We start from the raw sequence: 14,714 nt of genomic DNA, 5'->3' as shown, positions 1-14,714 counted from the left end.
TTTATTTATTAAATACTGGGTTATATTTTTACCACGTGGGACTGGCACGCACTAATAAAATCTCCATTCCCCCTGGAAAGAGGAGCCAACCATCCTTCCTGCATCATTTTCCTGTGCAAAGCTCTTGACATTTAATAGCCTCCCTGCTCGGCTGCCTCTGTAATGCCATTAGCCCGGGGTAGGCAACACTCAACCTTTCCATGAGGATTGGAAAAGCAGGGAATCTTTCTGCTTGACTCAGCCCCAGCGAGCCCTGAGCAATCCCTGGGTGGGCACAGCCACCTCGCCCGGCCCCACGTGGGGCTGGGGTGATCCCGACCCACCTCCCTGGATTCCTGCACTGAAAATCATCTATTTCCATCAATCTCTTATCCCTGGGAGTGTTTTCCTGCCTCCCGGTCCTGCGCTGGCGGAGGCTGCAGCATCCTCCCTCCTGGGCTGAATGAGTTTCTCAGCGGTTGCTGTGGCAACGGTGGCTGCACCAAAACCGCCTGCATTTCCCCCAGTTCTGTGTGGGTTTTGTGCTCAGCGGTCCCTGCAACAGCGGCTGCACCAGAATCACCTGCAGTGCTCCCAATTCCGGGGGGGGTTTTGTGCTCAGTGGTCCCTGCGGTGCAAGAGATGATTCTGGAGATGATGACCAGAGTAGCTCGGGTTAGAGGTCCCTCCCTCATCAAGGGTAGTGAAAACCCCTTTGGGGCGAATTCAGGGGGTTCTGGGCAATGACCCCAGCGATGCTGGGAGGCTCAGAGCAGCTTAGAGGGAAGGGGCTCCCCTTCCTCCCAAATTAAATCCCATGAACTTTCTGCTGTTTTTAAATGAGAGGGAAATCACCCCCCTCAGCAGCACCACCCAGCAGCACTGTCACAAAAGCCCCTTAATGGGGAGATGTGTCATAAATCTGAGAGCAGCAACATCCATCACTGATAAACCCAACATGTTTATTTATCAGCTTTGCTATTTTCCCCCAAATTTACAGCTGACAATCTGCCTGAATACAGCAGAGATTATTTAAACATGGCTCCAACCTGCCTGGCTCTGAGAAAAGGGAGAAGGTAACATGTTTATTCCTTTTTCTTTTTTTTTAATTTAATTCCAACTCCAAATAAAGGAGTGATTTATGGGTGAGGTAAAGCACGGCTTTATTTCAGGGCTGTGACAGCCAAGTGAAAAAGAGCCATCATTAAGGCCGGTAATGTGCTCCACAGAAATGGGATTGGAGTATTCCAGAGTCATTTCTCACATGGAATGAGACCCAGCCCCAGGTTTGGAGGGGTGGGAAGAGGACATGGAGAGGTATGAGGTAGGTTTGGGATGTGCTCAGTGAGGACTGGTCCTGCCCAGGCTCCTGGTGGGCTGCAACAGCATCGGGGTCTGGGGGTGCTGAGCTCCTCAGCACCATGGGGTCATGGGGTAGGGAGGGGTGGGATGGCTGGGGAACAGGATGTGGGCGTTGGGGGTGGGGGGTCACAGGGTTCTGGGCTGAGGGTCAGGGGGTTCCTGGGATGTCCCAGGGCTGGGGATGGGGGTCCTGGAGATTGGGGTCCTGGGCTGAAGGTTTGAGTCCCAGGGCTTGGGATGAGGGTCCTGGGATGGGGGTTGGTGTCCCAGCTCCAAAACCTGCTGCTCTTCCCCCACAATCTCTGACCTACCCTAAGCTCATGATCCCCACAGCTGCCTTAATTGCAGGTTTAATGGGGTCAGTGGTGGTTCTGCATCCCACTCACCCCTAAACTCTGAGATGCTAAACCCTCTGCACCCCTAATTACCAGTTTCATCAATTTCTGCCCCAAAAGGGGCTGGGTCCCAAGCCAGGACAGAGCTGGGACACCAGCCCTGGAGCTGCAGCTCCCACTGAGCCCCTTCCCTGGATGCTAATTCCAGTTTGTGCACGTCCCCCTGGAGCTGGTCATTAACCTCCTGCTGTCATTAATCAAGAGCACTTCGTTAATTCATAGAGGACTTCATTAATTCATAGTGAAGGACGTTTCCATCTGAGCAGCACAGGGGGACCAGGATCACTGGGATGCATCCAAGGATCCTCAATTTAATATATTGGACCTTCCCCTCATCAACACCGCAACCTAAGCCCCCTCCCCTTCAATAACAAAATAACCAGCACTGCAAAAAAAAAAAAAAAAAGAGAAGCTGACAGGATACATCTCCAGCACCCTGTGAGATTCCTTCTCCTGCAGGATTTAGGCAATGTCAGAGAAATTGGGATAATATTTAGCTGCTTTTCTTTGCCACTCTGCCAAAAAGGGAAGAAAAACCTGGCTGAAGGGGCTTGAGCTGCTGAAGTTTTAGGAGGAATATTTTTGTCCTGTTTATGTATAAATATATATACATTTTTAATGCTCCCTGTGTGATCTGTTTGCTGTGATCAGTGGGTGACACGGGAACAGGAATCACTTATATTCCCTGGGGATTTATCGTTATTTCCTGGCTTCTTCAAAATCTGGGAGGTTACAGGGTCCAGCTGCAAAAACTCAGTGGATTTTTCCCTTTTTTCTCCCCATCCTCACCCCAAACCCTGCCAGCATGGGGAGAACCAGCAGCAAGAGGGGATGGAGCAGCAATGTTGGTGTCTGGTGGATGCTGGGATGGAGCACCGGGAGCCCATTGGGAGGCAGGAACCAACCCCTTCCCTGCTTCCCTGTCCCCCCAGAACAGCATCGAGGATGGGGAGAGTGGGGGCTGGGTGTCGTGGGGTACAGGAGGTGATGGGGAAGCAACCCCTGCTGGGGGGGATGTAGGGAGATCCCACAGACAGATCCCACACAGGGACCAACTCTGCACTGGCATTAATAATTCCTCGTTCAATTTGGAATAACAGAGCATTTTCTGGATGTGATCCAACAGGGATCCACATGTGGACATAGGGAAATTATGCTATTCCAGCTGCTTTTTACACACAGACACATTTTTTTCCCTAAAGAGCCATTTGGTCTTTTCAGGGACAAATTAAAGTGGGAATCCCCCGGAGAACATCTTTGAGACATTTCCCATCCAAGAGGCTCAGAGCACCACACTCCCATCTTGGTCGCTCAAGCCCCAGCCCTGCAACCTCTCTGCTCCTGACCACTTTGACAATTCCAAATTCAATAGCAGGGATCAGGAATGCACACGGGGACTGCTCAATGAAAAAACCCTGGGATCCTTCCCACTCCATGTAATGATCTTCAGCACATACCGGGGGTATTTGTATGGAAAACAGGTTCTTTTATTAAATAAGTAAACAGCTACAAGGATGAACTCAAACATTTGGGAAACTTGGGATTCCCAAGCTGTCATTATAGTGATGATTTAACCCCAGGTTAAGTACCAAGTCACTATTTTTTTTGGAAAGCTGTTTGCAGGAATAATAGATGGGCTTGCAAAATCCAGCCACCAAAATGAGGGAGGAGCATCCCTGCTCCAGCATCTGCCATGGTTATGGATTGTGCACCGGTTTTAGAGGAAAAAATGTGTGGATTTGGGCTGAGAGTGGTCCTGGGCTTGGCCACAGGACACAGTGCAGCCCAAGAATGTGGCATTGCTCCCTGGGGAAGCAGCTTATTCCCAGCTCCCAGGAGATATGGAGACACCTGGAGCCAGGTGCTGTGTGTCCTACAGCCCCTGTGTAGTGACAGCAGCATCCAACAGGTGAAGTCACTAATTTCCCATTAATTTCCCATCAATTTCCTTTATAAACCTCATCCCGTGCTGCGTTTCCGTTCGGGGCTCAGGTAGGATACTCTTAATTTTCAGGATAAATCTCCCACTTTTAGCAGGCTGGATCCACAGTGGTGGGAAGGAGGTCACCTCCCTGCCCTGGCTTCGGGGACAAACTTGCCCCAGAACAACTTACACCATCAGCAGCACCAAAACCGCAGCCAAACACACTGGATTCCATCGGGATCCCTGTCCTGGGGCAGGGATGCTGCAGGCAGCCTCATCCCAGGGAAGGATAGATCCAGCTCCCATGGCGTGGCTGTTGCCCTCTCCCCATCACACTAACGAGGTTATGCAGATCAAGGCAGAGCAGGGAGGCAGTGCCAGGGCGGAGGGGACGCCTGATAATCCCTCTGAAATCCAGCTCCCGCTGCAGCATCCGCTCTGATCCACGACGTTCCCGCAGCTCAGGGCGGCAGCTCAATTACCGAGGCTTTGTGGTTCGGTTTGTACCTGTCTGGCACGATCTGCTGCCACCAGGAGCCTGTAAATAGCTCTCTTCCTCTGCCTGGGAGCTGCCTCTTCATGGTTTTTTCCATTTTCTGATTTTCAAGAAATGCTATAAATAAATATTTCAGCCTTCATGGGCACCTGTGAGCAGACTTTCAGTTGCCAGCCTGTCAATACCTGCACAAAGCTCCTGTGGGGACCTCCTGAAACATCCCTGGTGCCACTGGGGCTGCCCAAACCCAGCTCCAGGGCTCCTCACTTTCCTGGGAGAGAGAGGCTGTGGGTGACACGGAGAAACCAACACATAAATAAGCGTGACACCGGTGTCATAGTCAAGAAGCCCTAATGGAGAAGGAGCTCCCAGATTAACTGTGTGTGAAATTGGATGGAGACAGTGGCTTAGCCCAGCCTTCACCTCAGAGATTGGTGTGTGGCGGCAGAGTCTCCCACAAGACTCCCAGAGTCTCCCAAGATGGGTTTGCTGCCTGGTTGGAAGAGAGAAAATCATCCCATAGGACCAATCAGTCCCACCAGGGAGCTGCCATCAACGGAGCCAGTTCCCAGGGCCATCTGGATGCAGGAGAGGAGAGCAGGTCCTTTGCAGAAGCTCGTTCCCAGCCCCTGGACCCATTCCCTGGTGCCACTCAGGCCCTTTGCAAGGAATCACTGGGACTCCTGGTCCCAAACATCAAATCACTTTGCAAAATGTACCGTGTGGAATGTGCCCATCAAAGGGAGGGTTGTTCAAAACACACTTCAAATTCATCTTTCTCTCTTTTTTCTCTCAGTTTTCCACGTCAGTGACCCTGTGCACAAGCCCAGTCCCCACCCCCTCGGTCTGGATCACTTAGAAGACATTTGAGACTTCCCAGTTCATCGAGGTGGGATATTCAAAGCCGATATGAGGACACCTCCCAGGGCCTCTTGGGGTGCAAAGTGCTCCCAACAGTTACAAACACATTGCACTTGTACCAAAATACCTCAGGATTTAACACAAGCAGCCAAACAGAGACATAGGAGAGGAGTGTCCCCACTTTGGCCATAGCAGGTATCACCTGTGGTGGTGCCCACCCAGCACACATCTTGGGAGGTGCCTTCCCAGACACATCCCCCACCCCATCACAATGTCTCTGGAAACACCAGGAATGCCCTTCCCAGGTCAGAGAGTGCAAAGGTTAGACAGGAACATCCTGAAGTGTTTCCTTAAATAGTTTGGTACAACAATCTTCGCAATGACAAAGATCAGGGTACTTATGTCTTCTCCACGTGCACATAGTGGTGGTCTCCAATCTCTTCCAGCCCCCAGGCAGCAACACCAGTCAAGGAATAGACTATAGGACGGTGTTGGACCATGCTTGTCCCACATCAGGGACCACCACAGTGCCGGCCAGCATCCCAGTGGAGGGCATGGCCAACACCAGAGGACTATGTCCCCCCTGAAGGCACCAGGTTGAATTTAGAGCACTGTCGTCTCCTTCTCAGTCATGGAAGAGATCTTGGAGAAGCTCCTGTGAACGATGCTGGAGTGGCCTGTCTCCTCACTGAGGGCATTCACCAGCCTGGAAAGGATGGTGACCTTAAACTTCTTGAAGTCCTGGCCCATGAAGACGTAGAGCACGGGGTTCATGCAGCTGTTGGAGGCGGCGAGGGCCGTGGTGATGGGGATGCCGACCTCAAACACAGAGGGCGGGACCATGCCCGGCTCTGTCTCCAGCAGGTTCAGCAGGTGGTAGGGACTCCAGCAGAGGAAGAAGGTGACTATAATGGTGACGATGATCTTGAAGGGCTTTTTGGACTTGGCCAGGCGATTCCGACGCAGGTTGAAGACGATGGCGATGTAGCAGAAAGTGATGATGGTTATGGGGAGGATGTACCCGCCGAGGAACCTGGTGATGTTCACCGTGCGGTGCCTCATCAGTGCCAGGGCTTGGTAAGACTTGTTCCTGGAGAGGGAGAAGTTGCTGAAACAAATCACGGAATTTCGGGTTTGTGCCGTGTCTCGGAAGACAAGGGAGGGGCAGCTCATGATGATGCCGATGGTCCAGATGATCAAACACACTAAATACGCCAGGTTGGTCGAGCGGTGGTTTTGGGACCACACGGGGAAAACTACCGAGATGTAGCGGTCGAAGCTGATGGTGGTGAGCAGCAGGACGCTTGTATACATGTTGAGGATGAGAAGGAAGGAGTTGAGCTTGCACATGACCGTGCCAAAGATCCAGTTGTAGCGCATGGCCGTGTACGCGATGTTTATGGGTAGGAAGATGTTGAAGAGGAAGTCGGCCACGGCCAAGTTGAGGAACCAGACAGCATTGACTGATTTCTTCATCTTCAGGGTGATGATGGCGATGACGAGGCCGTTGCCCAGGATGCCCAGCACGCAGGACACGGTGTAGATGATGACGGAGAGGATCCTCGCAATGTCCTTCGGGTCATGGGACGGGTCTACCCACACACTGCTCGCATCGTCGTAGATGTAATCCTGGTAGTCACTGTAGTTATCGACATCATCCAAGAAATTGGACAAATTGGAAAGGGCCATTATCTGGGTAAATCACAGCCTGGGCAGCCCCAGGATCTCCAGCCGGTGATGTTTCTCTGCTGGGCAAACACATGGTGTCAGTCACAGCAGGAGGGTCACAGCCCCCTGACACATGTGGGCAAGAGGGGACAGGGAGCACACAGGTATGGGGGATCCCATGGGAAACCCACAACTGGCCCCAGAGAAAGATGTTCCTGCAGCTCCTCACCGAGTTCTCACCCCCTGACCCTGAGACATCAGGACATGATTCAGCCCCTCATCTCCACCAGGATGTGGCTGCAGCCTCATCCTGCAGAAAATGTCTATTACCCGCCTACTTCCAGCGGAAAATCCAGGAAAACGCTTATTAACAGCTCATTATCAGCTTTGAGACCTTCCAATCTGCAACACATTATGGCTCTTCTGTATTTTTTCTCCTGAGTGTGCAGCAAATTAGACTGAAAATCCAGCAGGCAGCTCCCCATTTGCCCCATTGATGCCAAGCACTGTCTCACCTCTCACCTCCCCTCTCCTCTCCTCTCCAGTGTGGTGGCCGTGCTCCAGCAGGATGGGGAAGAGGCAGCGGTTCAGTGTCCTACAGCACAAAGGCAGCTCCCTCCACACAGGCCTAGGGACGGAGCTGTAACATTAAAGCCAAGATCAAACAAAGGCCATTAACCCTCCATTGTGGAATTAAGGGAGGAAACAGACTCGGTCGCTGCAATTTAACCCTGTGCAGCCTCCTCTGGGAGGGTTGTGCTGGCCTGGGGACCCTCCTCGCCACCAGTCTGGTGAAGCTGGGGTCCTGTCCTCATCCCACCAGCTTTTGGAGTAACCCAAGACAGAAATCCTGTACTGTACACTCAGTACAAGCACCAAACAGGAGCAGCATCAGTAGGTGCTCATAGAGAAATGACAATCAACCCCACAGCCACGTTACTATAAATAAAGACATAAATGTGCATGAGGTGCATTACCTGCATTATCTATTTTGCACCCTGGACTCTCATATGGTTATCTTTCCAATTAAACTGGTGTTCTGTGTGTATCCAAATGTTAATTGTGATACCCAACAGCATCGTTTGCCATCATCAGACTCCAGTCTCCAGCAGGCACTTGGAGCCCTTGTTTAACAGGTTCAACCACCCCCTGTGAACCATCACGGTGAACTAAAGCCGAAAGCCACCAGTCTGAGCAAGCCCTGGCACAAGGAGCAGGATCTGTGTGAGCCCCAGAACGGAGCATTGCACCCGGATGTGTCCTGCAGGAGGGATGTGGCTCTGCCCACCCAGGGACACTCCCTGTTCCCAAGGCATTTCACCTCGAACGTCCCCTCAGCGTCACCCTCCCGCCACCCCTGCTTTGAAATTCCCATGGTGTTTGTGTTGGAACCTATTGTTTCTCCCTGGGCTTTTCCTCCTGTTCCTTCCTGCCATTGCTGCTGCAAAGTTCCTGGCCAGGGGGTTAAATCCCACCCCATCACCCTCCCACTTGCTGAACTCCAGGGGGTGATAAGAGGCCAGAATAAATGAGGTATTAGTGCAAGGTTTGGGAATTAGCTGGAGCTGGAAGAAGGTCTCGTCCTGGCAAAACCTTGATGGTCAAGAGATGAATTAAAGTTGATGATCCGGTGGAAGGAACAGAATCAGCAGAACTGACTCCTAATGTTAATGTTCCTGGGTAATGAGTCGCTACTTTATGGAACAGCAGCTTTCAGGTCATCACCTTCCCAAAGAAAGATGGGAGAACCCAGACCCACACATCCATCCCACCCCACCCCATTGCCTCATATCCCGTCCCACTTCATTGCATCCCATCCCACCACACCCCATTGCATCACATCCCATCCCACCGCACTTCACTGCATCACATCCCATCCCATCCTATCCTGTCCCATCCCACCACCCACCACCCAGAGAGCCTCAAAGCTCCCAGAACTTGCTCTACCACCGTGGAGAAACCTCCAAAAATGCCACCTGCCCTCATTTCCACCATGGTGTCACCTGTGGGGTGGGAGATCCCCAGGGCTGGACCACCACCCCTCACCACCACGGGGTCACCCAGACCCCACGTTCAGCCCCTGCTCCAGGTGGGCAGGAACAATTTATCAGCTTCACAGGCTCCTCTTCCCACTGTGACCACTTATATATTTTTAACACAAAATCTCCTTTTCATTATTATTTTTAACTGCTGAGCCTGAAGAGTTTCAGACATTCCAAAGCTCTGTTTAATAGATTCTTTACTTTGTCTATTTATTTTGCTCCGCCATGTTGGGCATCAGGTTGGTCTCAGTCCTCAGCTGGGATGAGGATGGCAGAGAGCAACAGGAACATCAGGACTCTGTTTCCCCATGGGATTTGGCACGGGATAGGTTTGTCTCCAAGGTTCGTGAGCAGCAATCCCAAACCCCACAGCAGCAGGCAGGCAGCTGCCAACCCCACCATGAACATTCCAGATGGCTCCAGAGAGCTCAGGGGCAGGATGGGCACCGGGAGCCCAGACCCGCTGGAAAATCATTGGGCAAATTCCCACCTGCCTCCCTGAAATCTTCCCCGAAGTGGAGAGGGCAGCTGCATGAAACCTCCTCATTTCTCACTGCAAAAAACCCAAAGTCTGGGAAAAAAAAAAAAAAAGCCATATAATACTACGAGTGTTTCATCGCTGCTCTGCGGGATGAAAATTCCCAGCTCGAGCCAAAACCACTGTTCTCCCTTCAGTCTATTCATCTGTGTCCTCCTACCTCAACAAAAATGAGCACAGGATTTACCCAAAATAGCCTCTTGGTCCGACATTCCCGCAGCTGTATTTGTCTTGGTACCCAGGGAAGGCCGAGCCCAAGCCGGGGCGCCGGCTGGGATTCCCGACGGGCGGCACATGGGCAGCATCCCGCGGATGAGGTCAGGGATGTTGTTCTTGGGAAGGCAACAGGAAGCGGAGAGAACAGCAGAAAATGTTCAAATCCAGCTTTTCTGGGCGAAAACTCTTCCGTGGCCAGCCCAGACGGGCGGGGGGTGGATGTGAGTGGGGAAACGGGGGGAGCTCGGCTGGATCCGCCTGCCAGGGACACAGGGAGGGCAGGGGATGCTCGGCACCCTGGCAGGAGGGACCACCGGGCACGGGCGGTGCCAGAGCCCTGCACCGGGATTTACAGGGATGGGCAGGCTGCCAGCACCGCCTCCTGCCCCCTCAGTGCCCGCGGGCCAGGCTTTTTACTGGAGGAACCGGTACAGGTTGCGGGAATAAAAGTAGAAGCAAATCAAATAAAATCAAATAAAAATCAAATCAAACCAGCAGAGCAGCTTTTGAGCACATCAGGTCCTTCCTGAGCTGTCAAAGTGCATCACACTTTTATCCACATCATGCAATGAAACTGGGCTGGGACCTGACTGTGCCGGGTCTGCAGCCCTGGGGAAACTGGGGGTGCCCCTGGGTTGGTGCTTGTCCCCCCACAGCACCCATGGGGTGCAAGGGACACCTGGGGACAGGACGAACAATCCCCTGGAAAGCAGGTGGGTGTCAGGGTGGGCTCTGCTCACCCCTCCCACGCAGCTGCTCTGCCTGTTTCTCCTTCGAGCACTTCCCTCCCTCCTTCTAGCAGCGGTTTCCAAGCTCCCAAGCACACTCCACAACCCCAACCCACTTCCTCCGGCGGGTGAGAGGCACAGGAGCTGCCCACGCAGCCCCGGCACAGCCCCACTCCCTGGGAGAGGGGAATTGCCAGCAGATGTTTGGGAGAACAAACGGTCTCTCAGCTGAGGAGTTTTGGGAAGGGCATGGGGCAAAACAGGATCCCTATGTCCCCCTGAACCTGCTGGAAGCAGCCCCCACTGAGCCCTGGTGCAGTCCTGGATGTGCCTGGAAGGCAGGGATGTCCCTGGGGACATGTGGCAGATGCCGGTCTCAGTCTCATGGGGGCTGATTGCTCTGGTTGAGCTTGAGACCCACCCTGCAGGCTGGATCCCAAGCATCCCTAAGGATTCCTTGGGCCAGATCTCGTGCCCCAGGGAAGACGGATGCAGGTCCCATTCCAGGCTGGCACCTGAAGCCACCCCCATCCATCCCTTCAGCACCCACACTTTTCCAGCCCAGGGTTACATGGGAGGGACTTCCCTGCCAGAATCCAGCTCCCACTCCCACACGGGAATTGCCAGGGCTCAATGGAGCAAGACACCAAAAGGAATGGGAAAGGAACTCTGGGGACCCAGCTCCAACTCCCCCTTATTTTGGCCAGAAGTTGCCATGGCAACAGCTGCTGCAGGGATGATGCTGTGCAGCATCCCACTCCCCACCAGGATGTCTGGGATGGAGCCCCAACTGGGATTTACTCCTGGATGTAAATCCACCACCAGCCCATCAAGAGGGAGCTTAGACTTCACCAGTGCAAAACCCTGAGCACTGGCCTGCCCAAAGCTGCTCCTGGCCACGGTCCCAGCCCTGCCACCATCCCTGATCCCTCAGTCCTGCTCCAACAGGCTGAAAGGGACGCAGGATGCCATGGGAGAAGCAGCAGCAGGTTGAGCACGGGCTCCTGCCAGTGAGGATCCAGGCTGGAAGCTCTCCTGATGAGCTGGGGGTCTCCAGTGCAAAGGGAGGGGGCACAGCCAGTCCTCACGGGGGAAACTGAGGCACGGGGCTCTTCCCCAAGGCAGAGGGTGGTGGGAAGTCTGATCCCTACCTGCATCCACGGCACTCAGACACATCCCGCTTCACCAACACAGAGCCGGGACTCGCAGCCTTCGGCATTCCCGACTGCTCCAGACATCCCAGCTAAGGCTTCATCCCCCGCCCCGTGTGAACAGCACAGGAAAAAAAGGAATAGCTGGAAAAGGCAGCCTTAAAAAAGTTGCTGTGCCCAGGGTGGGACAGAATAACATGAGTCAGTGTTTATCTGGGCAGCGTTGGCTGGGCTGCGCGGGATAGGACGGCTCGGAATGGGATGGATCCCATGGAAACCCCCTGGCCATGGTATGGGGTCACCCTGATGGGGAACACATCCCAGTCCAGGCAGAAACTGATGTTTAACCTCAAAATGAAGGTCATGAAAGTCTCTTGCCAGGGTGAAACTCCAGCAGGATCCAGGCAAAGGAATGTATCCTTCCCTGGCACAAAGTGTTGTTAAGAGCCGCCCTGTTACTAAAATCCCAGCCTTTTGCTCCATCCATTCTGTTCTCAGGGAGGTTTGAGGATTAAAGGGGAAAATCTTGGGCGTTTGTACCTACACAGGCAAAGATTTTCTTTGAAAAGGGCAGTTTGTAGTTCTGAGCTGCTTAAGATGACTTGACTTCCAAGATAATAAAAGTTCTTTCATCTCCTCTCTTTTTTTTTTCTAATAATCCAAGGCTCTCCTGGCACTTTTCAGGCAATAAAAAGAGCAATAAAACTCTCTTTTTTGCAGCATCCTCCCTGCTACATCCCACCAGCCCAGGGAGGGATGTCCCTGACCATGGCTTGGGCTTCATCATGGCTGCGTGGGGACAAAGCCTTGGGGACATCACTCCGGATTTGGAGGGTACAAAGAACAAGGAAAGCGAGAAAAAGGAAATAAGTCTGCTGGGGGACGGACGTGACCGTGAGAGGGACGGATGGGGCAGCGCAGTCAGCCCCCCCTGAGTGAGAAAGTCCCCCCGGATCCGCAGGAGCATCCTTGCAGCTGTGTTTGGCATTCCCAGCTGAATGCTGATCAGCACGGAAAAGAAAAGCCCCCCTGTTCTCCCTGTCCCCATCGAGGTGACACTGCCACACTGTAAGGACATCACCCCCCCCAAATTCACATCCAGCTCCTCTCCCTTCCATGCAGTTTTCCCACCATTAAGGGTTTCTATCACCACAGGCTGCAAAGCCCAGCTCCAAAAGAGGTGGGGATTTTATGGAAAATTAGGGAAAATATGGGGTTTGGGGTGGAGGACAGCAGGGATCCCGGAGGTCCTCACCACCCACCATCCTGTGCCATCCCAAATCCACTTTATAACAACAGGGGAGCAAAAAACCTCAACTGGTTGCAAATCTACAGCAAAGCCCGCCTCCCAAATCCCTATAAAAATAAAGAAATTAATACATATATAAATCCAGAGGTGTTTACCTGAGATGGATAAATCCCCAAGGATTTTTCAGCATCTGGAGGCTGGATTAGACATCCCTGCTTCTTCTATACCCACGTTAGGGCTGGCATCGAAATGACCCAGGGTTGGGTCGGTTGGTGTCCAAGCTGGAGCTGACAGGGATATTGTGGAAGCTTCTCATTCCGGGGACATGCACAGGGAATGGGAGGATGAGGAAAATACATGCAGCTGGTGGGATAAACCAGCTCGGCACAGAGAGCCTGGGAAGGGGGAAGCAAAGCTCTGTGGGAGGATGTGGTATTCGGACCGTGGGTTCAGCCGGACACGAGAGGGGATGTGGCAGTGGCTGCCCTCGGTGACGTGTCCCATCCACCACCCTGTGCTGCCCACAGTGGCTCGGGAGCCCCATGGGACCCCTCAGGAAAGGTTTGGCCATCCCTCACTGTGGTTTTGTTGCTCCTGCTGAGCACAGCCAGAAGGTCCCCTTGGGCTTCTCCACCCCTGGATGCCCCTCATCCCTGTTCCCCAGGACCCCCATCTCCCTTCCCCACTCCTGGGATGCTCCTGGCCTGGGATGCAGGAGTGGAGTAACCCAAAGCCATCCCTGGGATGCATGGAAAACAGGGACTGTGTCCCTGCCTCGTCAGGTCCTGCCTGTTCCCAGCTGTTTGTCCAGCTGGGTTGAGGTGGGATCCAGCAGCGTGTTCCCAGTGATGAATCAGCCTGTGCTGGTTTGCACTGGGACCCCAAGCAGAGGGTCACCAGCCAAGGGCCATCCTGACCTGGACCCTTTGAGAAGGTGGGAATTGCTGGTGGCGTTTACGGTGCATCCGGTGACCCGGATCAGGCTGAGCCTGGAGGGACACAAATCCCTGCCCTGAGCCAGGAGAGCCCATCCAGAGGGAGACACCAATGCCTGGACCAAAAGCTGGCACTGTGCACCTGCACCGGAGCATCACTTCAACCACAGCAATCCCCTGCTCCCACCACAAATATCCATGAGATTTCTGGTTTCAGACACACACAAGGGAGATATCCCAGTTTCCTCAGAGCCGCCAGCACAACTGGAAAACTGCCGCCCAGCTGTGACCCGGAATCAGCAGGTGATGCCAGTGGAGAGTGATTCCCTGTGGGAGCTCACAGCCATCATGTCCCGTGCAGGTGGGGACAACGACCCCCCGTGCACGTGGCTGAGCTCCCACAGGAGCCAAAAAAGAGGAATTGGGGCCAGGGCCCACTTTGCACAACGGGGCCGTGTTGCAACATCCCCGAGGCTGAATCAGGAGGAAAAGTGCTGATGTGCCAGATCAGTGGGGCCAGCACGGGGAAAGGAGAAGAGACCCAAAACTCCAGACGTCTGCACCAGGGGGGGATGTGCCAACTGGGCAGCTCGTGACTGGTACACTGGGGTCCCTCTCTCCCAGGACCCCTGGGATGGGACGGCAGCTCCATAGGGTGCCAGTGCCAGCGGTGCTGCGGGATGTGCCACACTTGTGGCACCTGTGGCAGGTCCCCAGTGGGGTGCAGCCCCTCTGCCCGTGGGGAGCAGTGCCCCCATGACAGTGGAAAATGCCACTCACCTCTCAAAGTAATAAAAACCAGGAGAAGTGTGGTCCTGGGCTGGGGGGGGGGTCACAAGGGCTGGGTCTTCCCCATCGCTCTGCTGCAGGTCCTGTCCCATCCACTCCGCAGTAACACACCCAGTCCCCCCAGTAACACATCCCAGTGCTCCCAGTATTCCCGCAACAAGCCTTCCAGTCACCTTTCCAAATACCTCGTGTGGTGCCAGGCTCTTCCACTGTTCCCTGTCCGGCAGGACGAGGTCAGGGTGCCCAAGGTGTCCAGGGTGGCAGCGGGATCCCATTCCCAGGCGGATCCCGGTGCGGCAGGATCAGGCGCAGGCACGGGGCCGCTCCCCGCCGGTTTTAAGTGCGAGGGGAGTGGGAAGGAGTCCTGGTTGCATCCATCAC

At 53.9% G+C, this 14,714-nt stretch overlaps 1 protein-coding gene across 6 annotated transcripts; it reads right to left on the bottom strand.

The window, feature by feature from the left end:
• Nucleotides 1-3,048: 3,048 nt before the first annotated feature.
• On the bottom strand, nucleotides 3,049-14,714 carry CMKLR1 (chemerin chemokine-like receptor 1). 6 transcript variants are annotated; one of them, XM_027689395.1, is made up of 3 exons: nucleotides 14,507-14,714; nucleotides 7,201-7,325; nucleotides 3,049-6,762 (listed from the first exon to the last, which is right to left on the bottom strand). In XM_027689395.1, the coding sequence occupies exon 3, from the start codon at nucleotides 6,704-6,706 to the stop codon at nucleotides 5,621-5,623; it is 1,086 nt and encodes a 361-aa protein (XP_027545196.1). In that variant the 5' UTR covers nucleotides 6,707-6,762; nucleotides 7,201-7,325; nucleotides 14,507-14,714; the 3' UTR covers nucleotides 3,049-5,620. The 6 variants fall into 6 exon arrangements, with proteins under 6 accessions (XP_027545196.1, XP_027545195.1, XP_027545197.1 ...); XM_027689394.1 differs by having other exon boundaries at nucleotides 14,519-14,714; XM_027689396.1 differs by lacking the exon at nucleotides 14,507-14,714 and adding an exon at nucleotides 12,765-13,132.

The sequence above is a fragment of the Neopelma chrysocephalum genome, unplaced genomic scaffold (genome assembly GCF_003984885.1).
Source record: "Neopelma chrysocephalum unplaced genomic scaffold, ASM398488v2 Primary Assembly neopelma1_77, whole genome shotgun sequence".
Taxonomy (NCBI): domain Eukaryota; kingdom Metazoa; phylum Chordata; class Aves; order Passeriformes; family Pipridae; genus Neopelma; species Neopelma chrysocephalum.
This window is presented reverse-complemented; position numbering and strand designations above follow the sequence as displayed.

Excerpts from the sequence above, each read along its gene's own strand:
- CMKLR1 (XM_027689395.1), bottom strand. The coding sequence starts at position 6,706 with ATGGCCCTTTCCAATTTGTCCAATTTCTTGGATGATGTCGATAACTAC.